Source organism: Myodes glareolus, chromosome 24 (genome assembly GCF_982192425.1).
Source record: "Myodes glareolus chromosome 24, mMyoGla1.1, whole genome shotgun sequence".
Taxonomy (NCBI): domain Eukaryota; kingdom Metazoa; phylum Chordata; class Mammalia; order Rodentia; family Cricetidae; genus Myodes; species Myodes glareolus.
The window spans coordinates 35636015-35662289 of record NC_142049.1 but is presented as its reverse complement, the minus strand read 5'-3'; the positions used below and the strand labels follow the sequence as shown (position 1 = coordinate 35662289).

At 46.0% G+C, this 26275-nt stretch overlaps 1 protein-coding gene across 2 annotated transcripts in view; it reads right to left on the bottom strand.

Moving 5' to 3' along the window:
• Window positions 1-1021: 1021 nt before the first annotated feature.
• Window positions 1022-26275, bottom strand: part of Atp10a (ATPase phospholipid transporting 10A (putative)) — a 163498-nt gene continuing 138244 nt past the window's right edge. Inside the window, exons 12-21 of one of the 2 annotated variants that reach the window (XM_048434731.3) lie at window positions 26113-26239; window positions 21904-22088; window positions 16464-16788; window positions 14132-14208; window positions 11055-11180; window positions 6445-6531; window positions 3269-3349; window positions 3076-3180; window positions 2480-2667; window positions 1022-2337 (exon numbers count right to left, since the gene is read on the bottom strand). In XM_048434731.3, coding sequence (XP_048290688.3) covers window positions 1722-2337; window positions 2480-2667; window positions 3076-3180; window positions 3269-3349; window positions 6445-6531; window positions 11055-11180; window positions 14132-14208; window positions 16464-16788; window positions 21904-22088; window positions 26113-26239 — 1917 coding nt within the window. In that variant the 3' untranslated portion in view covers window positions 1022-1721. Of the gene's footprint in view, window positions 2338-2479; window positions 2668-3075; window positions 3181-3268; window positions 3350-6444; window positions 6646-11054; window positions 11181-14131; window positions 14209-16463; window positions 16789-21903; window positions 22089-26112; window positions 26240-26275 lie in introns of both variants that reach the window. The other variant, XM_048434730.3, reaches the window with a different exon arrangement.

The window sequence follows — 26275 nt, the reverse complement described above, 5'->3', positions numbered from 1 at the left end:
CCTTGCAGTTTTGGGTGCTGGAAGTCCGGTGTTAAGGGTTCTGTGTCTGGCGAGAGCCCTCTTGATGCATCATCACAATGGGGGCTGCTTACTGGGCAAGAAAACAATGTGGTCTTGAAAGCCCCTTTGGATTACGGTGTTAATTCATCCAAGCTAGAGCCCTTGTACCCTGAACATATCCCACCAAAGCACCTGCTGTGGCTCTCTTCCTCTGGTATCTAGCATGGTGTGGGTGGATATGGGGAGATCTCCACTGCCTGTAATATAGTGTATTGATCTCTTGGGAACATCCCATTCTACTGGGCATTTTTACCTGTGGATTCTCAGGATGCTGACCCCTCCCTCCCTAAGCTGTATCGTCTAACTTGGTAATAACAATGATAGATTCTACAGAGTATTGATGAATAAAAGTAAATACAAGGTTATGTTTCATAGCCAAGGTCTGTGAGTCTCACCTAAGGGGCAGCATCGATTGTTGCTCAAGTTAGTGACTAACCTCGGCTTCCACGCCGACGAAGGAGATACTTGACAGGAACTACATTCTGTGGCCAGCTCTCCCCCAAATCTTTATCCTGTGCTCCTCTGCACTTCAGTGAGAGGTGACAGATACCCACTGGAGGAGCCCGAGACACACCCCACTTACTTCCTATGCCAAGTGTGAGACAAGGTGGCCACGACATGGAGGAGAAGTTGAAACAGCAGAGCTTGCCATTGAGAGATTTTTATCATTTTCCTTCCTCCTTTCCCTTTTGATGAGGAGACGTGATAGCTCATCAGACAAAAGCCTACAGGGAATTACCAAGAATATCTAAGGTTTTGGTTAGTGGAGTCTGGTTGTTGCCATGGCCTGGTGCAAGGAGCCAAGGGTAACAGGTCACTCTGCGACCCTGGCTGCAATACCACTTTCTTCAGTGTCTTGCATAAAGGACTTGCAAAAAGAAGTGACCACGTGGTGTTCGGAGCACACTCACGTAGGCTGCGCACAGCATCATCACACAAAAGTGGCAACCAGACACACTCCTTGCAAAGCGGAGGTTGTTTATTGCTTGTGGTGATTTTAGCAAGAAATACACATGACACTGGAGCTGCCGTACATGAACTTGAACTGACATGAACTTAATGAAATGCCTGCACAGCACTGAGTGTTGGCAGGAATGTCTCACGAGTTTTTCATGAGCTTTCCCGTTCCTTTCACTGTTGGTAACATTGAAAGTCAATAGTGGATTCTGTCTCAAAGGTCACACATCTTCCCTCCCCTCTGTCTTCCTTCCTCCTTCCTGGTCCTGTGGTCCACGCCCGCCACAGCCACCCCAGTGATTGTTGTCCCAGTTGCACATGTATTCCTGCTTGCAGAGAGCGAGGGCCATGTGTGCTGAAGACACAAAGCACATTTCTTTTTCTTACAAAATGAGATGAAGAAATGAATCTAGACACATTTCAAGGGCAACTCTTCTTTAACCTTTATATATGGATAGACAGGTAGAGACATATGTTCTTATTTTTCTTCAGTATAACTCTACTTAGAACTTCAAAAAATAAACTTTCTTTTTTGGTACCTCTGGTTTCCTATATTTTGTATTGGAAACATTTTAAAAATACATCTTCCTATAACTCTTCTGTGCAAATAAACATAAATAACATTAACATCTGTTGCATAATAAAAAGGCCATTTCAAGGATTTCTTTGTCACCACAATCAGCTGTGACCCTTTGGAGGTGATGCTACAAGGAGCCCGTGGCTTTTCCCTGTAAGCTGTGCAGGTCCTGAGCTGGCTGCAGGGGACTCGACAGGAATTCACCATCCTGCTTGTTCATCTGTAAACTACTTGTGAACAATTGCAAGACGCTTCCCAGCCCACTGGACAGCGACAGGGAAGAAATCCAGTTGAGCGAGCCCAAGCTGGGCAGGTTCAAGAGTGGCGATAAGGGGGCCGTCTGGCTAGCCCTGGTGGCCTTCCTCCTGGATCCCCCAGGATGCTCTTCTGAAACAGCCTCCCCAGGCACGGATGATCTGGATGCCTGCGTGCCAAGTCCTAGCAAGTTGGTCTCTTTTAACGGCATGTTCGCATCCACTGAGCTGGGCTCCCCGCTGGCCTCTGGGGAGCAGCCCAATTGTTGTGCAAGCTGGGAAGCTTGAGAGGTACAATCCTTGGGCAGGGACGCGAAAGATCCCAGGGTCTTCCTTTCCGAAAGCTCAGTTTCTGAGTCTCCAGGCGGCTGTCCCTGAGCAGAAGACTCTTTGGGAGCCCTGAATTTGTTGGAAGAACTATTGGATGACTGGCGTGCCAGCTGGAGATGGGTGGGGAAGAGGCTCCCCTGGAGTGCTTTGAAAAACAATCTAGAAAGAACACGCGAAGACGAATCAGATTCAAAACTGGGCCATGGCTGAACTTCAAGAGGCTCACCCAGGCCCAAAGACAGCAAGGGCCAGGGGTGTGCGCTGTACCCGCCGTCAGCTGGGGACACCAACGGATACTCACCTGGGCAGCAGTGCAGCCACGGGCGTGATGAGAGAAGCCAAGTAAAACTTGACTTCACCCAGTAATGTCTGCATGGTCCAGTAAGGGTTAGACGGAGGGTAGCAGACGGCACAGGAGGTGTTGTAGATCAGAGCCACGGAGAAAAACAGAAAGATACTGAAGCCACAGGCTAACCAGTTGAGCCAGGTCTGAAAGGAACCGGAGGGAAAGGGCTTTTACTTCACTTTAAGAGTGGCGGCCGTAACAGCAGCATGAGCGTATTGGGAATAGTTAGTGGGGTGCCCGCTTTCCGGGTCTTTGAGAAGACCCTTGTTATCGGGGACTGGTTGGTCTTAGTAGAGCAGCCTGGGACAGGACTGTGAGGGCAAGAGGTAAGAGAAAGGCAGGGGTGAAGGCGACAAGAGGACGGGTAGATGAAGATCTGCTCAGAGGGTGGGTTGTCCCCGGAAACGTGGCGTTGGGTAGGTGTCATTTGCCTTCTTATCACATAGCTAGGGTAGCTTTGCAGCTTCCTGGATGGAGAAACCACCTGCTGGAAAGTGTGTGGCTCACAATACGGGTCCCTTTGGGAGCGCGACCTCGCCTGTGGCTCTCACCCAGGTTTTGGTTTCAATACCCAGGTGCAGAAGGAAGGTGAACAGTGCTATGGTTGTGACAGGGGTCCCCCAGGTAAAAACATCCACATCCGAGTCATAGTACATCTGAAAGACAAGCAGAATGGCAAGTGTTGAGTGTCTGTAGGTGCCCAGAGGCAGCTGAGGGGAAAATCTGTGCCGGGTCCCTGCTTACCAGGTAGGGAATGAAGAAACACACCAGGCTCTGGAAGGCGGCATCCACCATGTTTAACCAGAATGCTTGTGGCCTGTACTCCTGGGACAGAGAAACAAGGAGGATTACAGAGAAGGGCTTGTCCCCTCCAGGGCATTCTTGTTGTGAGATAATCTTTTTGTACACTGTGAAGAGGTGTCTTTGCCAAAGCACCTTCTGATTGCTTTACTAAAGAGCTGAAAGGCCAATAGCTGAACAAGAGAGGATAGGTGGGATTTCTGGAGAGAGAGAGAGAGAGAGAGAGAGAGAGAGAGAGAGAGAGAGAGAAGAAGAAGAAGAAGGAGGAGGAGGAGGAGGAGGAGGAGAAGGAGGAGGAGGAATCTAGGCGCTTGGATTTCGTTAGCAGTCTCAGCACAAGTTGGATGTGCCATACTGAGAAGGGGTAACTGAGCCTTGTGGCAGAAGGTAGATTAAAAAATATGGGTTAATTAAATTATAAGAGCTAGCTGGAAACATGCCTAAGCTAAAGGCCAACCTCTCATAATTAATAGTAAGTCTCTGTGTCATTCTCTGGGGGCTAGCAATTGAAAGACAGTCTGACAGGAAAGCTGGCTACGCATTCCTGAGCAGGCGATACCTAAAGCACTGGAGGAAAACTCCCTGTTTCAGGACCTAAGAAGAGCACAGCTCCAACATGGTAGAAGAGAAACCAAAACCGTTAGGCTTGTAGAGCTGTAGGCATCTGAGCCATGGGGAGCCCTTGAACCCAGGGCACGAGCCCTATAGCTACATGTCAGCAGAGGTCATGAGTTTGAGAGGGAGTCCAAAGGAAGGATGGGGAGAGTTGGGGGAGGAAAAGGAAGGGTGGAAATGATGTCAATACAGTCAGGAGTCAGTACGTATGAAATTCCCAGGGAGGGAGCACTGAGTACATCGCTGTACAAAAGAAGATCTGAAATCTTTGGCCTGCTCCTTGAACTGCCCCCCAGTCTGAATTCCCTGATCTGGGCCTTCTAGGCTTCCACTCTGAAAAGATTTTATGGTAAGCACTTTAGACTCTTACCAACGAGTCTTAAGTTAGATGATGGATATTTTCTAGTAGATTTTTAGACTTATATATGTCATAGTGCATATAGACATATATGTATATATTACATATACACACATATATACATATATATGAGTGTTTGCCTACATATATACAGGATGTGTATGCACTGCCCAGAGTAGCAAGTACTCTTAGCTACCAAGCCATCTCTCCATCCCCTCATGATGTTAAACAAAGAAATTATTACTCTGATTTTGATATGGTTTTAGCGTGTCCCCAAGAGTTGATTCACAAATTCTTAATCCTCACCGTAAAATACTGAGAGAGCAGAAACTTGTTGAGTCTTTGGGAGACAGTTAAGATAAACCACAGAAGTCCCTGCGACTGACTTACGTGAAAGAGACTAGAAGAGACACATCCTCCCGACTGCCAGTCCATGCCATGTTTTCAGACTCCCTCAACATCAAAATCACCACCAGATACAGCCCTTCAACCTTGGACCTCCAGAAAGTTCCTTTTCTTTAAGTAGCCTGGCTATAGCGGTTTGAATGGGAATGGTCCTCATAAGTTCATATATGTGAATGCTTGGTTACCGGTTGGTGGAACTATTTGCGACGATTTGGGAGGTGTGGCCAGGAAGGAGGTCTGCCTGCCACCATGGTGGCTGTGCACTCATTCTGAAACTTTAAGCCCCCAATAAACTCTCCTGTAAGCTTCCTTGGTCATGGTGTTTTGTTGTAAGGATAGAGAAGTAACTGTTTTAGGTAACTGACTCAGGTATCTTGGCATATCAACGCCAAGCACACTGTGACCGTCTACACCCATGGCAGAAATGGCCTGATACAGATAAATGGAAGCTCCAGTACCTGGATGACAGAAATCTGTATTTAAAGAAAAAGCAACCAGGACTCCATCATCCCCTCAGCAGCACCCTAGTAAGTCCTTATGTAGCTAGCAGAGGCCTTGTTTGTCTTGCAGGATACACGCAGGATTCAGGAAGGGCATTTCCGCTCACCACTTAAAGGAAATGCTGGTGACATTCTCATTGGTTACCTCCCTCTACATGACAAGCTTACAGTCCCTTGTCTCATGGCTGGCTGAGGACAGTGAGCCAGCTAAGATGAGAACCGTGTCAAGAACACAGGTACCGCCCAGAAAACCCACTGTCTCCTAACCTGTGAAGCCTGCACCTTTGGAAACTCAGTGTCAGCAGAGTAGCAATAGGAAGGTAACTTGAAGCAAATACATTCTGAGTTAGAGCTAGTATAGAGGAGGCGGGATGCTGCATTCTTTCTGCACATGTAAAAACTAAGCTGGCCAAAGAAGAGCATGCATGGTTTACTGTAAGGGCTGGGTGGGACAGCTGGCCACCGGTTTGCAAACATGTGTACTGCTCATGCAAGCATACATTTACATCTGTCTGCTCACTCAGTGGTTTCCCTTTGAGTCTGTTGTTTGAATCCATGCTGAAAGTAAGTGACACTTTGTTTTACTTTGCTTTTGCTGGTTTTAGAAAAATTATTATCACCTGTGATCAAGTCAGATGTGATGTGATCTTTTGTTGGGGACCTGGAAATAGCTGAGGTAGAAAAGATTTTCATTCAACATACTTCCTGAACACAACAGTTTTCACCTAGAATGTTCCTTAAAGGCTCAGGTATTGAAGCTGGGTTCTCAGAGTGGTCTTGAGGGAGGTGATGAGACCTTCAGGAAGTGGAGCTTAGTATGAAGTCTTTAAGTCACTGGGGCCATGTGGCTGAGGTGATGCTGAGGTCCTGCTTGCTTCCTCTTTGCTTCGCGGTTTCTGACATAAGCAATTTGCTCCAGGATGTGTTTCTTACCATTGCCATGACGACCAAGCACTCCCAGCAGAAGCCCAAATGGAATTTCCTAATCCTAGACTGCAAATGTCATAACCATGTATGCAGAAGAATCTTTTCCTCTTCTAAGTTAATCGTCTTAAGTATTTTATTATAGCAATACAAAGCTAACACAATGTATTACAGAGTCTGACATACAGCATCCAGTCTACAGTTTCAACAGTTTTCTAGAGTGTTTATTAGTAGGGATTTGGGGGAAATTTCACTTTCTGGAAGGTGTAAAGGGGCTGGAGGCCAAGAGACAGAGGCAGAGACACCAGCGAGCTTACCTCCATGTTCTGGCCACTCTTGTAAAGCTGTGGCTCTCTCAGCAACATGTCCGCGGGAACGTCTCTATCCAGCACCCCAGTCACAAGCTGGGGAAGCGACGAGAAGAGCAGATTAAAGAATATCAGATACCACTGGTCAATCATGGCAGAGGCGGAGAAGCCGCAGAAGAACTGGAACCAAAATAAGAGGCCCACAAACATCTGCAACAGAGGGAGGGGGCGCAAGGACAGGTGATTGTTTTGCAGGGCAGAAGGTCAGATGATTGTTTTGCAGGGAGGAAGGACAGGTGATTGTTTTTTTTAGGCGGAATGACAGGTGATTGTTTTTTTTTAGGCAGAAGGACAGGTAATTGTTTTGCTAGGCAGAAGGACAGGTGATTGTTTTGCAGGGAGGAAGGACAGGTAATTATTTTGCAGTCCAGCAAAGACTCATCTGAAGGACTCAAGATCTCTGCAGAGACTTTTCTTGATTAGGTGGCCAGGCCGTGATTTCTTCTAAAAGACGTCCTAACCTCGAGCTTTGTTGGTGGCCTGCTCACAATCCTCTTCTGCCGCAGTCTCCTGCTCTCAAGAGACCAGTGGCAAGAATCTGAACTCCCTGGAATGTAAGAGCTGGTGCTGGTCAAAGTGAAAGAACTAAGGTGTGGCTGGGGCTTAGGATGGCTTACATTTTAAGAGGACCTGTGGCTTCTCCCTTGGAGCCTTCCATTGTTCTATCTTCCCAAACACCCACCCTAGAATACATCTGTATGCCCATGCACCCCCCCCTTTTCTTTCTTTCTCTCGTTTCTTTGGGGGAGAGGAGCTGGGAGATGAGGTTTAATTATGTAGCCCAGGATAACCTTGAATTTATGGTCCTTCCATCTCCACCTTATCTTCGAAAAGGAACAGTGGACAATCATCAACGACTTCCAAAGAGGAAGACACACATGAGTACAAACAAGAGCAAAGGCAAGAAAGGAGCAGCAGAAAGCTTCAACAACCTGCTCCACAGGGCTGGGAGTTAGCCAGGACGTCTTTGCCCTTCCACCAGCTCCGAGTATCAGCAGCTGGAATGCGTTTCCCTAGGGAGTATGGCAGTCCAAGGCCTGTTGTAAAGCTGAGGCTTAGATTGTGAATGTCTCCCAGAGGCCCCTGTGTTAAAGCTTAGTTCCCGGCTTATGGAGCTATTGGGAAACAGTGGAAGCTGGAAGAGGTGGCGGCCAGTCAGAAAACACGAGGCCAGTGAGGGCATTTCCTTCAACAGAACATTGGTAACCCAAGTCTCTTTGCACCTCTGAGAGCCATGAGGCAACCATTATGAGCTGCCTCATCGCAGACACAAAGGAAACAGGGCCAAGTGTCTATGGGTATAACATTCAACACCATGCACCAAAATACCCAACCCAAAACCAAACCCCAAACGAAAACTTTCCCCTTATGACTGATTTATTTCAGTTATTTCCCCCAGAGGGACACAAAACTGACAAGCACACAATGTATTTTCACACTTACGGTAATTTAGCATAGATCATAGCATCCTCCCTACCTCAGTGTCCCCATCTACAGCCATACCAGTGAGAGCTACCCAGGGAGGGAGAGTGCGGGGAATTAAAGACTTCTTCATAAGGCCCCCGGAATATGGCGGCTATTGTCAGAGGCATATTCTCCCTAGCTAAACATCCTCATTTCCTTCTTTGAGGCCCGAACTCGAGATGTTCTTAACATTTACAGAAAACTGAGGCTGGAGGTGTGAAAGTGGTCATAGCATGGGGAACCCATTCAACTTGTTCAAATGCAGATGAATCTGGGCCTAAGGTCCTGGGGGCCAGTCTCCAAAGGCCATGCCGTACAGTGAGTGAATGTTCCACTGCACACAGTGAGGACCGGGTCTAGGTTCCGGAGCTATAGCTCTCCATGGCTTTTGAATGAGTTGCTTTTGACTTTACCTCTCTGAGCTTTGTTTTCTTGCCTTGAAAATGGCTTCTAAAGATCAGGAAAAAAAAAATGCTAGTTCGTGTGGGTGGAAGCTATGACTAAATCCCCCAGGCATTGTTTTAATCTATGACTTAAGTTTCCTAATAGGCAATGTTCCCCCTCCACATCAGCCACTGACAGACTTGGGCTTTTCATTGATTTTCTCCCCTGCCTTCCTCCCACGGCTCACTCTTGCTCACCCACCATCGTGGGCTCAGCCTTATGAGTCATAGGAGAGCAAATGGAGTCACAGGGAGCAGGAAGAAAAATACTTAGATAATTGAGAGCCCCCCTCATAGTGCCGAAGAGCTTTATTCCCAAACCTCTGTTACTATAGAAACTGTTCTTCTCTGCTCTTTATTGGAAAGGCCAATTTATTCTTCAAATTAATGACTCTCCTGTGAGGAGTGATTACCCTTGAACTGCTCACGTGGACGAATGCATTTAACAAAGCCCTGCATCTTCCATGAGGAAAACCAGGCAGGCGGCTCTTTCCCCTCCCTGTGCTCTCCAACAAGGACAGGCTTAGCTTGCAGGCAGGGGGAGGCTAGCTTCACCTCAGGCTGCCACTTCAGACTCTTATGCCTCTCCAGTGTTAGGAAGCTTGGAGCATGTTGCTCTCGCTACCTTCTCAATTCGACAGACTTGAACTGGGAATTACAGAGATCGGTGAGCTTAATTCGTAGTTGTGGGGAATTAAAAAAATGTACCCCAAAGAAGTCAAACAGACAGGATCCTCAACTTATGATGCCTCAATGAGGATTTTTTAAGCTTAGGAAGATGGTGTGAAAGCAATATGTGTTCTGCTAAACTTTGAACTTCGATTTGGATCTTTGCCTGGGTTTTATTCTCTTAGGGAATGCTGGTGGCGGCCTTGGGCCAAAGCTCCCAGCTAGCTGGTCATGAGGCAGCCATGCTCCAGTGGGCTATGTGTGAAACTAAGATACTAATTAACCTAAGTGTACATGTATTTTTCACTTGTGATATTTTCAGCCTGTGATGAGCCGTTATAAGACCACGTAACCCTCCTCTAAGTTAAGGAGGAACTACGCTGGACACACCACTACGAAGGAGCAAAGGAAATGAGGCTGCATTCCAGTCCAGCCTGCTCCAAAGGGGTCATTCACTCCTGGGGAGGGAAGCTGGGAGCCTCTAGGTTCTGGGTATGTGAGGCCTCGCCAAATTGGCAATTCAATACTGGGTCATAAAGAAAGGAGAAAGGCCTCCCAAGGGCAGAAACAGAACAATGGTTTTGGATGTGGTCCCAGGTGGAGCTCAATCGGAATTGATTTCCAAATCTGCTCAATTAGCCATGTCCTGATTGGTTGAGAACATCTGTATTCGTTTGCTAGGAGACATTATAAAAATCAGGCAAGTAAGGCGGTGGGAGAGATTAGGAATGGGAAGGTATGTGTCAGCCTCCAGAATGAACTATTAGGAACAGAAGAAAGAGCTGTACTGACATCAACTTACGAGTTAGCATGAAGGTTTCATATGGACAGAAGAAAATTGAATTTATTTTATTCTTTTCCAGTAGAGCACAGGATATTCTTGACACTGGGAGTTGCAGTAAGATTTATGGAGCAAGCGTAGAAGGTCATTTATCCCAGGAGGCTAGTGTGTCTCCTTGTCGGGTCCCTCAGCCTCAAGCTGCCAGCGGCAGAGCCCAAACCAGTGGCCCCTCAGGAGAGTGTCTAGAGATCTTAGAAATGAGTCAGTGTTCCGTGATGACCCTGTGGGCCGTTCTGCAGACCCATGGAGTACGAAAGTACTAAGACTAACCATGAGGCCCATGTGGGAGAGATCAGGAAGTGCCGGCTCTGTATTCAAAGCCCCCGACGAGATACAGATGTTCACAGCACATCTGGCCTAGGCATCTTCTCTTAAATGGAGCTACCAACTAAGCTTAGCTAGAAGAACGTGTATCTTCTCTGAGTCCAGGAGAGTATGGAAGCCCCTCCCCCCTTTTAAAACCATGTTCAAGGCCTTGCTTGGGGATTTGTACAAGGGCTGGTCTGAATATGTGTCTGAGAGACATCATTCAATATCTGAACTATATAGCAAGATCAAGTGATTTTTCTGATTGCAAGGCCACTGAACACACTTCTCCTTTAGCATTCCTTGACTACAGCAGAGAAATCATTGTCCCACTGTGGACACACCACAGAAACATAAGGATACAGGTTGAGAAGTAAAGAACAGATTTAGATGTCAGATAGCAACACAGTTTTAGCAAATATAGACTTGATCCCTTGCCAACTGCAGGTCTTGTCATTGTGCGATTTTACAAAGTCATATATGAACATTTTTGTGTTGCCTGTTGTTATCAGAACTTTCATCCTCAAAGATGCAGCTGCTTTCATTTCCCATGAGTTATTTTTCAGATATTATAGGGTAGAGGGCCAGGTTATGATCACAGACATTCATGCAAACCCAAAAGGATGTGGTAGACATGAGACTCTGGTGGTCTGTTGACCTTATGCAGGATTCCACCCTACAAGCCTTTTGGGGGTAAGAATGAGGGTAGGGTGGTCACAGAAGCCTTTTATGTCTTTCTTTCTCAACTGTGAGTCTGTAGTCATTGGTACAGAGCAAAAGTAGCTATTGTAAGCCTTTTAACTGAAAAATTCCAAAGACCCAGGCCAAATACCTACTGTGTTCTTGTAGAAGAAATATAGCACCATGTTGGCCAGTCTGGAGTAGCACCAGTGTCCATGGACGAGTAAGAGTCTCTCCAGGTATCGGAACCTCGGCACCGCAAAGTCGCTGGCCATCACAGCCTTGAAAAGGAAAATAATTCTCATCACTGCTGATGAAGAACAAAGGCAAGGCAACGCCAATCTGGGGAGAAAAAAAGCCCAGCTTCAAACACGGGGCTAAGTGTGGGCCTGTGGCTCATTAACTCCTTCAACTGAAAGGGAACTCGAGAAGCACGGATGCTCAGAGATGCCACCTTCTAGAACCACTCAAGGCCTCGAACACTAGATATATGATTAGTGAGTTTAAAAAGACTTCAATTTTCCTCTTCCAATATTGTTTCCTATCAAGCCACAAAACACAGAGATGCACAGAATTTCCCCCACCTTTCTCCCATCCCCGGTGGTACTTATTTCTCTACTGTACTCAGCTCAGTAGAGAAGAGCTAAAGATGACGCACTAATATTTATCAGAGGGACTCCCAGACATTCTGGGAGTTGCATCTTAGACTACGCTTCCAGATTAAACCATCATGATGCCGTGGTTTTTAAGGACCGACAAGAAAAACCATCTTTACATGTCTGGCCCTCATGCACTTTGTTCTCACATAGCGTCCTCTCCTTTGCTGGCATCCAGACGTTGAACCTAGGCATGTAAGCGGCAGCTGTGTGTGGGCGGACCTACTCTATGCCCCTCCCTTCCCCTCTTTCGGTCTTCATCACTCTTCACTCATGAAATTGACAGGGAGTTTGTATTTGACTCTTCTCTGTCTTTTCACAATGCCCCACAACACCACACATGTGGAGAAGTTCAAGGAACTTGACTGAATGAAAGAAAAAAAAATCCATGGGAGATTTCTCAGAGTGGCCAGTTTTCTCTACTTCCCTTAAGGAAGCGCTAACTAGCACAGTGCTTGTCAATCCCATATGCAAAGAACCATGACCACAAAACCGTTGGTCTTCTGTGTTACAGACCTTGATGGTGAGAACCTGGGGGGAGACTTAGCTGCTATCACTTCTCTCAGCCTTGAGGCAAGGACTCAGTGTCCCATCCATAAGACTTGTGAACAGAGTCATGTGAGCAGTGATGGAAACAACTGGGGCCAAAGGGCAGGTGGCGCTGAGCAAGCAAATTTCTAGGTAGGATGTGTCTGGCTATTTTTGTACGGACTTCAAGCTACACGCAATGGAGGATGTGTTATGCAAGGTGGTCAGACCTGTGCTGATGCCCCTGTGGCTTGTATGTTATTCCATTGAGTGGGAGAATATTATCCTGGTCTCTTCTTCTGCAGCATGGATATAAGAAATCTGGCCTGAGTCCCCATGGATATGTCAGAATAGGTAGGAGGTCACCAGCCCAGCCACTGCTGGGCAGCCACCTCAGGCCAGGAGTTGGAAGGATGGCAGAACTTCGGTGCTGCAGCCTCCATGGACTCCGCTGCTCCATCATATAGTGGGACAGTCCCTCGAGCCAAGCTCTGGCAGAGCAGAGTACAGAGTGAACAGCTTCCGCCACCCCGTCTCTAACGGGACATCTGGGGAAGCAGAAAGCCTCGGCAGAGGCTATCACTACATAGCGACAGGCCCTGCGCCTGCACTGGATTTGGGTGGGTAGGAAAGGCAGTAGCCTGGAGAGACAGGTGAGCTTCCTCAGGAATTGTCAGCACTTGGGGGTGTTTCCAAAGACAGCCTGAAAGTCTACATGGTGGCCTACTAATCTCTTTGTTTTTTTCAGCTCTTGGGATCTATCCCAGAGCCCTGTGTATGCTAGGTAAGCACCCCCTTCCTGAATGGTGTCCTGTGTTCCTTTTCAGTGACTGCCGCCTTTGAGTGAGCTCCTATGCTAACCCTGATGAGGACAGTGACTACGTCTATTGGCGTCTGCTTCTAAGTCTGTCCAGGCAATAGCGGAGTCTCATTGATTTTCTAAAGAATGAATCATGGGGTAAATGACTGAAGAGTCTAAAAGCACATGAAGCATTCGGTTCAGAAATGGATGTTCCATTAGGCGTGTATCCGTGGGAACAGAATCTGCAGACTCAAATAACGGTGGATGTCGAATATTCAGTAAAAAATATACTGAAAGCGTAGAAATTGTTCTCTCTAAACAACACATTACTACTATTTACATAGCGTTTTGTTGCATTGGGAAGACGACATCATCTGGTGGTTATATAAAGCAAATCAACGAGTGTGTGTAGGATTCATGCAAATATACCAGTTGACGTGGGAGACTGGTGGATTCTGGTGCTGAAGCAGTTTCCCCTGGATACTGAGGGGCAACTGTACTGTGCTTCCAGCAGGGACCCCACCATCCAACTGCTGTTTGATATCAAGCCAGAAAATGGATCTTCTTTGCACAACCTAGCATACAGTGAGCATTCCATAAATAGTCTCTGAGTGATCCAACCAGTGCATAAATGGTGATTAACATTATGATTTTTAAAAATCCACTAATAAATTCTTTCCTAAAGGCTTTACCAAAATTTAAAAAAAAATGTGACTCAAACTTGCTCAAGTGTTGTAATTTATAGTGCTATATCCAGAAGCAGTATATCTAAATTAACTAGTGTCTTCAATTTCTGGAAAATTCAGAGCTGACACAAAGACAAATGAGAAGCACAGGCAGAACTTCCACGGCAGTCAGGGTGGCTACACTCCATTTTCAGAGTGATTTTAGGTCCCAACAGTGTCACTAGGCAGCTTTTACAGAGCACAGCTACCGTTGAGCAACAGTAAACAGAAAGGCCTCCTGGCATGAGACAGGGGAGGCAATGGCTCACCGTGCCTCTTGAAGTCAGAGTTTCCCCAAATAGACTTCTGTTGACACAGGCTAAGGCGTTTGTGGCACATGGCTTTGTTAACAGAATGACATTCTGCCTCTGCCTTCACAACTACTTGCTTAGCAGAAGGTGAGCACTGGCCCATACTTGAGGCAAACCCTTCAGCTTCATTGGAGCCCAGAGACAGGCTGGGACAATGTGTGCTATGATGGGAGAAGGAGCCAATACACGACAGTCCAACTGGTCTTTTACCTGCATGCCCTCCTGGCCTGAGATCCCCACGCCTACATCTGCCACCTGGATCATGCTGACATCGTTTGCTCCGTCACCTAAAAACAACACAGGCAGCAAGAATCATTGATTTTAAGATGCAGAGACTCACACGGACACATTGAGCCTCTTGGGTCCCTGCTGGGCTGAGTTCCGTGATTAAGATCAGGAAAAGGGCAGAAGAGCAACTTCCTGAGAAAACTGAGACGACCAATTGGAATCCGGCACAGTACGACGGGGAACTGCCAGTCATATCAAGCTGGTCCAGAAATCAAACTACCACCGAGCCACCATCTTATTCAGTGGGGTCTATACTATCAGGATTCACAAAGAAAAGGCCTTTAATGTGACGATGTGATTGTACATCATCTTCATTGCTATTGTAGTGTGTGACTCAACCCCTGAAGCTGGGCCTCAGGACCTCTCAATTCACAGTCACCTTAGCAATTTTCTGACTGAATCAAACATGTTCTGTTCTGTTCAGCCTTTGTGCACACTGATTACCTCAGTGAATAAACCAATATGTGATTTTTGGGTCTTTGAGGCATAAACAGAAATGTCTATTGTACCATGGGGCTGTGGACTGATTAATGTGAAAACAAAAAGCCAGAGACCTTGACATCTTTGGGCTGTCAAAACACAAACACAGTCATTATAATATGAGACAATAGTAGCCCTTTTTGGAATTAGGTTCAGAACAGGCCAAGGTATAGCAGACATGCCACGCTGTAAAAATAACAGATGTAGACATACAAAAGTCAGAGCAACTCATATTGTGGCTATAGGTTGCCCCTTTTATTTCTTCTTTGCCCCAGTACTGGCAATCAAACCTAGGGTTTATAAATGCTACACGAATATTCTGCCACTGACCCATCTCCCCAGTCCTGTTTTTATTTTTTATTTTGAGACAGGGCAGGATCTCTTTGAGTTTGTCGTGATGACCTTAAACTTGTAATCTTCTTGTCTCAACCTTCTCATTCACCGGATTCACAGGTATGCCCCAGGTCTGTGATTTTACTGTCCTTTATTGGGCCAAACTCAATGGATGATCAGTTAGTATTTGCTGAATTCAACTTTTGTGAAACAATAGCAATCTCTCCAGCATTCCATGATGCCCCCGTTCCAAATGTATGATGCACAATGGGGCTCTGGAAGTCTAAACTCTGGGTTCCTAAGACTGGGGCATATGATCTGAAAAGATGATATGACATTCTAAGGGAGATTAGCATCTCCCTCCCTGGAGGAGATGCCATCTTCCCTCAGCCTGGGCCAAGGGCTTCAGGATGAACACTCTGCTCATGTCTCCTAAGCTTGTGTTCTCGCCCAACTGTGCAACTGTCCTTCATGGATGCTATGGTCTCCATACGTCTTAGGGTGTGCAGACTATGGGTACCCAGGTCTCACACTTTACGCTGGCTTCTTCCTAGCAGATGAAGTACCCACGGGGATAGCGGGTAAAACCCCAGACTTTCTGCCAATGATACTTTAATTATAGGTGACTGACTAATTCGTAAAGATACTATATCACTGAGCCAACTACTTCCCCGGAGCAGGTTATATTTTTAATTGGTGTTGTGAGAGTTACTGTCTTCCTGGTCCTCACCAGGGGGTGGCTGAGCCTGTGCTGCAGACTATAGCCAATTCAGAAGTGGGAAGAGAGAGTTCCCTAAGGATGTGTTAAGTAACCACCACCCTGTCATTGGGGAGAAATCTAGAATGTTCTCCAGCCACAAGTGCCTGCAAAGAAAAATGAAGTTAGATACTGTCTTTAACGGATGCAAAGCTGTGCTGTCTTGAACTGGATTTAGTTAATGAAACACTTGTCTCAGAACAGTCAGCAAAGTCAACTAAGAAGAGTCACTGAGGCTTCCGGTTAGTGCAGTCTGGGTTCCCCGATCATCATAAAGCCTTGACCCGAGGAGGCATGTGACAACTCAAAGCCCTGAAGCCCTTGAAAAGGGCCTCTGCTAAGTTAACGTGTGCTAATACAAGACCATCATTGTGGCTGGACTGTGAGAGGCGGGTGGGTGTCTAAAAGTTTTGTCTCCCAGGCCTTGGCCTACCCTCCACCCTTTCTTCTTAAATTAGCAGTTGCTGATCTTATAATCGTACCTATATCTGCTGCCATATCTTGCTGCTTATTGACAGATGCTTTATGTCTGGAATTCTCTACTTTAACATTGTAAGTAGAAAAAAAAGGTGACTGAGGCTTCGCTTATTTCACGGTGTTAGGTGGAAGAGGATCAGAAATTCAGGTCACATGGAGAGGGTTTAGTTGAAGAAGGAACCTGAAGGAGCAGGCCTAGATACTTGCCTATGGCCAGGGTCATGGCCTTGAGCTTGCTCCTCACCAGCTTTATCACCATGCTCTTCTGCAAAGGCGTTGACCGGCAGCAGAGGACAGAGCGACACTGCTTGGCCAGGAAGAGAAATTTGTCCTCTAGACTTTTTTCAAGGGCGTAGGCCAGACTTCTGCCATCGATCACAAGGCTTGGGCTGGGGCTGGAGCCGGTGGACGGGCAGGCTGATTTGAAAGAGAACCCCACGCTCACATTCATTTCGGTATGCTCAGGGGTGCTTTGGGAGATTCTGGACTGCACATAGTGGAGGTATTGGTCCAGAAGGGCTGCGCAGGCTTCCTGAAATTGACAAGCAATGTATTTCAGTAATGTCACCGACCCTGGTTATCTGCCTCCACACTCCAAGCTGATGTCCTTCGAGGGCACTTGGCTGTCGTGAATGGCTCTCTAGACCTCCAGAAAAGGACGTTCAGCTAGAGAGGATGCCTTCCTCCACAGGAGAGAAAGAACTTAGCTTCCACTAGATTATACTTTATCACCCATGCAGCTGTGCTGAAGTTGAAATGGAGGATGCTCATCCTCATAGGTGTGGCTGCATTACTGCGCAACCTCACATGGTCAGGCTGAAGGCTCAACCTGTGTGTCTGTACCATTCTCTGGGGCCTTTACCTAAACCTTGCTGTCTCATACTGATCCATCAATGGTGGTACACAAATCTTTTTCAAAGGCTTTGCTGGATCATCCCATAAAGAAATAAAATCTTTAGTGTTCTCTCTAAATTCTCCATTTCCACTTGGGAAAGAAAAAAAAATTCAATTACTGTGGCTCTTCATTATTCATGCCCTTTCCCAAACTGGATATGAGTTGCAGGAAGAAGTCTATAGTAATAGACTTCTGGAGCAGGAGCTGGAGACCAAAGAGGGAGCTCAGTCGCGGGAACAAAGTCTGAAAGGCTGTGGTCCTCCTGCATACAGACCACGCCCTGGCCTAGAGCCCAGTTCCTTGCAGTATCCTGTGGGCCTTCAGCTGTGGCCAGTCAATATTCACTGAAGCCTGTTACATCCAGGAACTACTGAATCTGAGAAGAGATGGTCAGTGCCCCTAGGAAGACTTAGAAGGATGGACAAGCGCCTGGACATGAGGACTGCCAGTCACAGATGGGAACATACAGATTTGTGACTGCAGATAGATACCTTTGCCGGAGGACATGCTGGTAGCTGGGGAAGACTTAAGAAGTGGATGTACAAACCCCAGGAGGTACCTGATCCTAATATAAAACACTGATGCGGCTAGTCCTAGGTGAGAAGCAGCAGGCTTACCCCTTCCAACCTCTCCCCTAATGCAGATGTTGTATCTGGTCAGATGCGCAGAGCAGCTAACCATGGAATCGGAAGGAAAACAGGAGCATTCGGATAGGGAAAGGAGATTACCATAAGAACGCCGAAAGGTGACAATTATTCCACCGGAAGCCTCTGGCATGGCCCAAGGTCTCAAAGAATTAAAAGTGGATGCTAGAGACCTGGAACTCTGGAAGACACCCCAGACTCTGGCTGTAGGAGGGAGGGAGGGCATGCTAAATGCTCAGACAAGATGCAGGGAATCTCCACTTTTTTGTTTTGTTTTGTTTTCCTGGTTTCTCCTAGACCCAATCACATGGGATGTGTATGCTGGCAGCAAAGAGGGCCATATAGGGATAAAAGGTTCGGAGGAAGTGGAACCTGCCTCTTGTCTCAGGCACTGTGCTGTCAAGAGGGCAGTGTAAAGATTGCCCTTCTTCTCTGTCCTGCCAGCCCTGGGCTCACATGCAGAAGGAGGTGGAGGGAAACAGGAAGTAGACAGGAGTAACATACACTTTGGCCTTCTTACCAGAGGACAGGAAAGGGAACTCTTGGAAAACTGAAAGTACTAGAAAGATGGTCAAAGAGGGAGACTTTAGCTGGCTCTCAAATGGTACTTATGAATTTGTGGGTTCACTATATGATGTGCACACACGGGCATAATCCCGAGGGCACAGCAAGTCTTGAGAATAACACTCTGACATAACCAGCGCCCCTGCTCCATACTGATCTCCAAAGAGCAACATTCAAAGCCAACACGAGAAGCAGACAAAGGCTGAGAAAACCACACATTCAGAGGCTGAGCAGAGCCTGAACTTCAAATCAGACTTGGTCGATAGATATCTCGCTTCCAGAACTCCATACTCCAGAGAATTAAAAAAAAAAAAGGTGAGAGTCATGACATACTATCCATAATGCAGATGACAAAGGCTCACACTGTCTCAAGAACCCGGAAATCCTAACTCCTGGGAAACATCCATGAGCAGAAGGTGACTTTGACACTGGAATAATCTAACAGGGACATTAAAGCAGCCATCATAGAAAAGCTACGAGCAAGCATTAGCATTCTGGAAATTGGTAGCAAAACCGTTCTCGGAGAAAGACTGTGAACAGTACACAGGAAGAGTATAGAGAGATGCAAATGCAATCCTAAATACTTTCCATAGCATCTTCGCCCTCCAAGAGGTGGACAGTAGCACCGCACTCCTTAAGTGGGACTTATTTCCAAAGAGTTCAACATAGAAAAGGGTGGGATGGAAGGCTGTATTCCTTGTGAGACACACAGAAGTGGCAGACCCCAGGTCCTCAGCCACATGACGGCATGACTCCACAGTGCCACAAAATGATGATACCTCATGCCCTCCACACAAAATTCTTGACTCCATTCTAGTCCTAACTGCAACGTTGGGTGGATTTCAGGATCACATCAGTCTCGAAGCAATTTCATCAGCCTTCTTCAAAAAATACCAAGGACTTGAAGGACAAAGAAAGTCTGCGAGACTCTCACAGCCAGGAACGTTCAAGAGAGCTTTGACCAACAGATGTCAAGTGAAATCCTAGAACGGGATGGCAGGTGCCAGGTAAGACCATCTCATACAGAAAGAGCTTCCGTTAGAGCGCGTGTTGATATTGGTGGGTATAACAAATGCTCTGTGCGCCCCTAAGATGGTATGATACAGGAGTGCTCCCAAGACTTTTCCAAACATTTCTGCAAATACCAACCATTCTTTACACGGAGTTTATTTTCCAAAATCAGCACTATTCAGATTTCAGAGTAAAGAGGCAATAACAGATTAAAAAAAAAATCAGTGAGCTTGAAACACAAACACACCACGGTCAAACTGCTTAAGACAAATGGCAAAAAAAAAAAAAAAAAAAATCCCAACAGCAGCCACCCAGAAGCAATCACTAGCAATCACTGGTCATTAGTCAGCAGGAGCTCAAACACTGCACTGGTTTCATGAGAAACCACGTGTCTGGATGGAAGTGGACTATGTTGAGGGAGCTGAAAGAAAATAATTGCCATCTCAGTCTCCCATTCTCAGTGAAGACATGGTTCCAGAATGATACATAATTAAGACATTTCTTGAGGAAAAACACAGGATTTGTTGTTGATGGACCACCCCTAACACAACCGCTTCCAATACAAGGGATGCAGTGAGTCAAGGGAATTCAGGAGGAAGTTCTGTCTCCTGACCCTGAAGACACAAAACTGAAGCATCCCGTTTATTAACTGGAGGGTACTTTGGAGAAGAAAGCAACGGATTCAACCCACTGTGGTATCAATGTTCCTTTGGTTATTGAAAAGCTAACAAGTTGGATGAGATGAAATATTATTTAGCCAGGAAATATTATTTAACCAAAATGGAATCAAATCAGGAATCAGTAGCAGGTGACTAGACAACCTCCTAATATTTGGAAATGAAACAGAACACTTTGATATAATCCACAGACCTGAAAGCAAACATAGGAAATGCTTATAAAAATATCTTGAGCTGTATGTAGCTAAAACTTCAAAATTGTGAGGTGCAGATATTTTGCGTATATTAGAAAAGAAAAAAAAATGTTTGGGAACAGAAATAAAAGCAAGTCAGAGGAGGAGAAGAAAGAAGAGAAGAAGGAGAAGAAGAAGACAACCCAGACCATCATCAATAAAAGTGAAAATAACCCAAGAGAGAAAGATGAATCAAGGCAGCCCAAACCTTGGTTTTGAAGAATCAGTATAATTGACAGTCTCACTCAAAAGTAATCTAAGAACAGACACAAAACACCAATGTCAGAAATAGGAGAGGGAGTGTCACTGAAGTCCCACCAACATCAAGACAGCAAGGAGAACACATGGCTCTCGGGCAGGGTCCCAAGGTCTGGGCAGCTGATGATCTGGGTGTGGAACACAGAAGGAATCCACGATTACCCAAAGAGGCCTTCATGGCCTTCAGCTCCTAAGGAAGGCAGAGGAAAGGATCTACACAAAGGGAGTCTTGGGCATCACCAAAAACCTGTGGATAGCTTAAAGAGATTTCAAGTGGAACTCATAGGAGGAACCAGATCCTAGATCAGGGAGGTGGTAGGAGTAGGCACTTCTTGCAGTCTTGAGGATTTAACCAAATAAATATGAGTAGACAAAAGAAGTGCCCAGAGACAGCTGATAAAACCAGAGAAGTTCGTGCTAAGGAGATCACTGCCTTGGCTCCACATCCTAGACATGTAGGACCTCGTAAAAATAAAAATTCATGATAGGAAAAAGGAAGATGAACTCACACTAATAAAACCCAGATGTACATTCTTTTGGTATTAAGAAATCCCCAGACCCAGCCTCTTTCCACCCAGAAGACATCCTCTTCCAGGGTCTAGCCTGGTAAGTGTAGTCTTCTCCCTTCATCAAGGGAACTTTACTTCGCCACAGCCAGAGATCATTATGTATAAACGCAGCTAATCAAAATGCAGAGCTGTGAAGCCCAGTCTCGATGGATACATTTTTAAATACAACTCTGGAACCTAAGACTTGGGGAACATAGGGAAAAGGGACAAACCAATCATAAGAGCCAGAGAACAGGGAGTTTGCTGGGAGATTGTTTCTCCTCGAAATATCAGAAGCTTGTATCAGAATCACGAAGTTTTATCAACAGGACTGCCTAAACATGAGCTCAACAGGACCACAAAAGACAAGTTAACATGGATGGGGGAAAGCCCAGAAGACCTCATCCTAGAAGTTGACTACCAACAATTGAGTAATGCTGAGAATGGGAGAAATATGGATGTAACAAGAATTAGTGAAAAAAGAGGCCATAAATTTGAAAGAGAGCAAGAAGGGGGGCAAACAAAAGGGTTTAGAGGGAGGAAAAGAAAGAAAGAAAAGATATACTATTATAATCTCAAAATATACAATATTTTAAAAAAAAATCCCAGAAAAGTCCACATCTCTCAAGACAATGATAAGAACGTCCCAAGTCTCAGAAATAGGACACATGCTCAGAGGGATGCAGGGCAAGCATCCTCCTCACTGTGGCCACTGGAGGTGGAAGCCTCGTGGCCTTCCTACAGAGCTCTACCTTGGGAGCCTAGAGGACATGCGGCCACGTTGGGACAAGGCACGGCCTCTCTGGAAGTTGCATACCTGAGAATCAGCATTCAGTGTGATGACTTCCTCATCATGGTCCAGCAGCTTGCAGGCATAGGCAATGTTAATGGCTGTTTCTTGTTTGTCACCCGTGAGGACCCATATCTGCAGGCCAGCCTGTCGTAATTTAGCAATGGTCTCAGGAACACCGTCCTGAAGGCGGTCTTCTATCCCAGTGGCACCTGGTTAAATGTATGACATTTCACAATGGATGACCTCTTCACAGTTCCTGGGGGTATAAATGCTGTGTACCACACATTCCAAAGACAGATGTGGCAATACCAAATACCTAAGACTTTCTTGGGGCTCACTTGTCAGGTGACACGAAATGGCAAAAAGTCCCTCTGGAAGCAAGCTAAAATGAGCCATCGTTTCAGGACTGCGTTGGACACTTACCATAGCTGCTGTCGTGACTCAGTCAAGAATTTACGTAGAAGGAGTGAGTGCGGGTCACCAAATATTATTATGTACGCTCACAAAAACATACCATACTTTGAAATCTTTCTGACTAACAAGCAGCTAACTTTCATATAATCTGAAAACAGAGACTATGGAGGAAGGAAATTCCCATATGCCCAAGGGATTAAAAGAAAAGTCTTAGTAGTTACTGACAGTTACCTATCTCCTATCCCCGAGAAAATTTTCACCCATGAAATACAACATTTGTGCTTAACCATGTCAACTATTTGTTAGTCGAACCTGTAGTATGAGGGCTGGCTTGTTGGGGTTTCTGTCCCTCCCAGTACCCCAACAGCCGGCAAGCAACAAAGAAAATCACACACAAGACTCCATAAGGTTATAAACTGATTGGCTCATTAGGTCAGGCTTCTTGTTAACTCTTATAACTTATATTAACCCATTATTCTCATCTATGTTAGCCATAATGGCTCCGTACCTTTCTCTGCTGGGCAAGTTACATGCTGCCTCTTCGGTGGTCTGTGTAGGAATGGCTGAGAGAGAGCTTCTGCTTCCAGAATACTCCCAGTCTCTTTGCTCTACCCCTACTTCCTGTCTGGCTTTCCCGCCTATACTGCCTGCCTGGCCAATCAGCGTTTTATTAAAATATGATTGACAGAATACAGATAATTCTCCCGCACCACGAACCAATGGGAGAAAGACTCATTTTTTTTTTTTTTAGGCAACATCATTACAAATGCCTTATCCACAACCATAAAAAATTTAAGAGGCAAATTCCTCTTACTGACTTTATTAAAAATGTGACAGGTTGAACATCTCTAGCCAGAAAAAGGTGAAATTCGAAATGCTCCAGAATTCCAAACTTTCATATCTACCATGCTCTCTTGTGATGGATCACCGTCCAACACAAGGTCTCAAGCATCCAAAACTACCTCCAGGCTATACATAAGGTGTAAGGTCTAAAAATGCAAGGTCACGGTCCCTAGATTTGTCACTGTGCATGCACAAGAAAGCAAACACTTGAAACCAAAACACTTACTACCCTAGGAATTTGGGGTGAAGGACAATCAACCTGTATTCTGTGCTAACATGTGCCCATGTCTGCCTTTCTTTCTCATCTGAGTACACTCTGATAAGATGGTTTCTGTCTTCCTATCTTGAGAAGGGAGCTGTATCCTGTGACTTGCTGGGCTCCAGTCCTGGAAGAGGCTCCTTGCCATCCCTACTTGGAGTTCCCCGTGCTGGGCCACAGCTAGTGGGCTGCATGTCTGTGCTACAACTGCCAACAATGCTTTCGGGTGAACAGATGGATGGAAGCCCTGATTCCCAATGGGACAGTGTTAGGAGGTGAGGCTTTAGAGACGTGATTATGAAGAAATGAAGTCATGAAGGGTGGGTCCTGAGTACCATGATGCATGGAAACACTGGCCTGAACTCTACCATGTACCCACATGACAATAGCTAGATGTCAGGTGGCTTCTGATGGAAGGGGAAGAGAATGAGAGGTTGCAGATGACATTTAGAGGGACCAGCAAGAATTCTGGGGAAAAGGAGCAGGATGCTACAGCTGAATTTGGTTTCTGACCCAGAAAAAGCAGTTTAGGAGCTCAGTACGAAGTTAGCTCTTACTGCTGAAAGTGGTTCCTTTATTATAACAGAATCACATAAATAAAAAGGTTTAGAAAGAGGAACTCGGCTTAGAACGTTAAGGGTCTAAGCAGCTTGCTCAGTGAGGAGTCGCAAACCTTCCTCAACTTTTTGCCCTTTGGTGAAGTTATTCCAGGTGAAGTTGTTTCAAGCTGAGGCTCCATCACTTAAAACATAAACTTTCCGGGTGCTAGGAGGTGGAAAGTTGTTAACAAATGTTGGATTTTTACCTATTGCCATAAATTCATGGAAAAGATCAAAAGATGAGTTGACCTCACCTTCAGGGTGAGGCTAAGGTCTACAAGGGCTGTTCTAACTTAGGGTATGTTAGCAGAGACACGGCACCAAGACTGGGAAGTGGCAGATGCCCCTCTTCTAGAGACAGTTTTTAGAAACAGGACCAGTCAGGCCATCTCAGGTATGAACGCTATCCCATGAGATCCGTCTGCATGTGTGGGTGAGTGCAGGAGCCCATGCCACGTCACAGTTGGTGCTTCATGCCATCTCTTCCTTCCACCTGTGCAGCTACCTTCCTCCCACAGCAGATAAGAAAACTTGGATACAAAGATTAAGTGGCTTGTCCAAGCTTCCACGGTTAGCAAGTGGCAGAACCTGGACTTGAGAACCAAACCAAACTCCAAACGGAGAGAGACAGCAGGGAAGGGGCAGTGGAGCAACTCACAGCTGTGCTTTCGTGACTTGGGAAGGGAGGAGATACCATCTGCTGTGCTTTAGGGTGGGTCCGACACCAACTGTGAGAGTGTTCCAGGAAGCAAACCACTATCTGGGAAGTTAGCACTGTCCAGGAGAAATTCCATCTCAGCAGTCATTACCTCAGCCATGGGAGGAGAGCGCCTGGGATCGAACATGTTGGTCCAGAAGAGAGAGTCAGCTCAGTACCTCTCTCCTATCTTTCTAGCCATCAATATAGAACATTCCAGAGAAGGCTTTCTGGGGTTTTATGTTTATTGGGTTTTTTTTTGTTGTTGTTGTTGCTGTTGTTTTGTTTTGATTTTTTTTTTTTTTGATACTGCCTCACCCGCTCTCCCTCGTCGACCTGACCGATCTCAAACTCATATCCTATGGCCTGTCCCGCCTGCATCCTGGAATTACAGGCATGCACCATCTTGTCCGGCTGCTGTTTCCTTTCTGGAGTCTTGTAATGATAGCGGTTCCAATTCCGTAATCAAATTAATGGCTTAAAATAGGCAGAAAAAGTTTGGGGAGGGGGGCTTTGTTTAATTTTCTAAAGATAGCATTCACAAAGTCTCTGGGTTCTAAGTCCTGTGGCTTTCTGTGTACAACAGGTCGATCAGACACTATGGACAAAGTATGTGGTTGTATTCTGTCTAGAACACATCATGCTATTAAATATTAACAGCAGCTATTATAAGAGATACGTATATACAGAAGCATAGATTTCCTGATTCCTCTGCCCAGAATAAAAGGACAAGGGAATACATTCTTTCTTAAATAAGAAAAGGTGACTTCTCCGGAGCCTTATGCAAGCCCAGTGGAATCTGACTAACATTTCACAAAATGAGGTGGACATTACACGGCTAGCTCCTCGGTGAGCACCCACCATAGACACAGACATGGGACACTCAGCTGAATGCCTGCACCATGTTAAGAAGAAATGTTCAAATATTGAAAAACTAAAATATTAAAATACGTACCAAAGTAATAAGTACCTCAATGCCTTCCCATTAATTAATTAGATTTTACTAGATGTAAATAGGGACAAAGTAGGAAAGATGAGCCATTTTCATTTCATCCCAAATGAATCAGAAATATTTATAAGATGCAAAACTCAGCATTTTCATGAATGTTCATGCAGACTGCCGGGGGGGGGGGTGAAATCTTTCCAGCTGTCTATTGTCAAAAGGCTTGATCCTAGTAGCTATGACTGCTACAGGCAGCAAGAACACAGTGAACCTTGAGTGCCTGGCGCATATGAGTCCCATGGAAAGAGCCTGCAGAAAGTGTTCCTTCCAACCTGGGGACAAGCTAGCTGCAAGGCAGGTGGCTCCACAGACAAGCTCGGCACAGTCCAAAGCAAGAGAAGCAGCTGTGCCTCTATTCAGTCCAGGACCGCCACACACAGCACTGCTCTATACCACAGGAAGCAGGAAAGCTAATTACCCAGCAGGCACAAGTTCGTCTCCAGGCGAACCGCAGACTGGAAGAGGAGCTCCTCCCGGCCTTCCACAGATGCCTCTGCCTCTATGTGGCTCTGCAACCAGCAAGCATATTCTTCTTTGCTCAAAACCTGTGGAGGACACACTGTTGAGAGCTGCACTGGGTG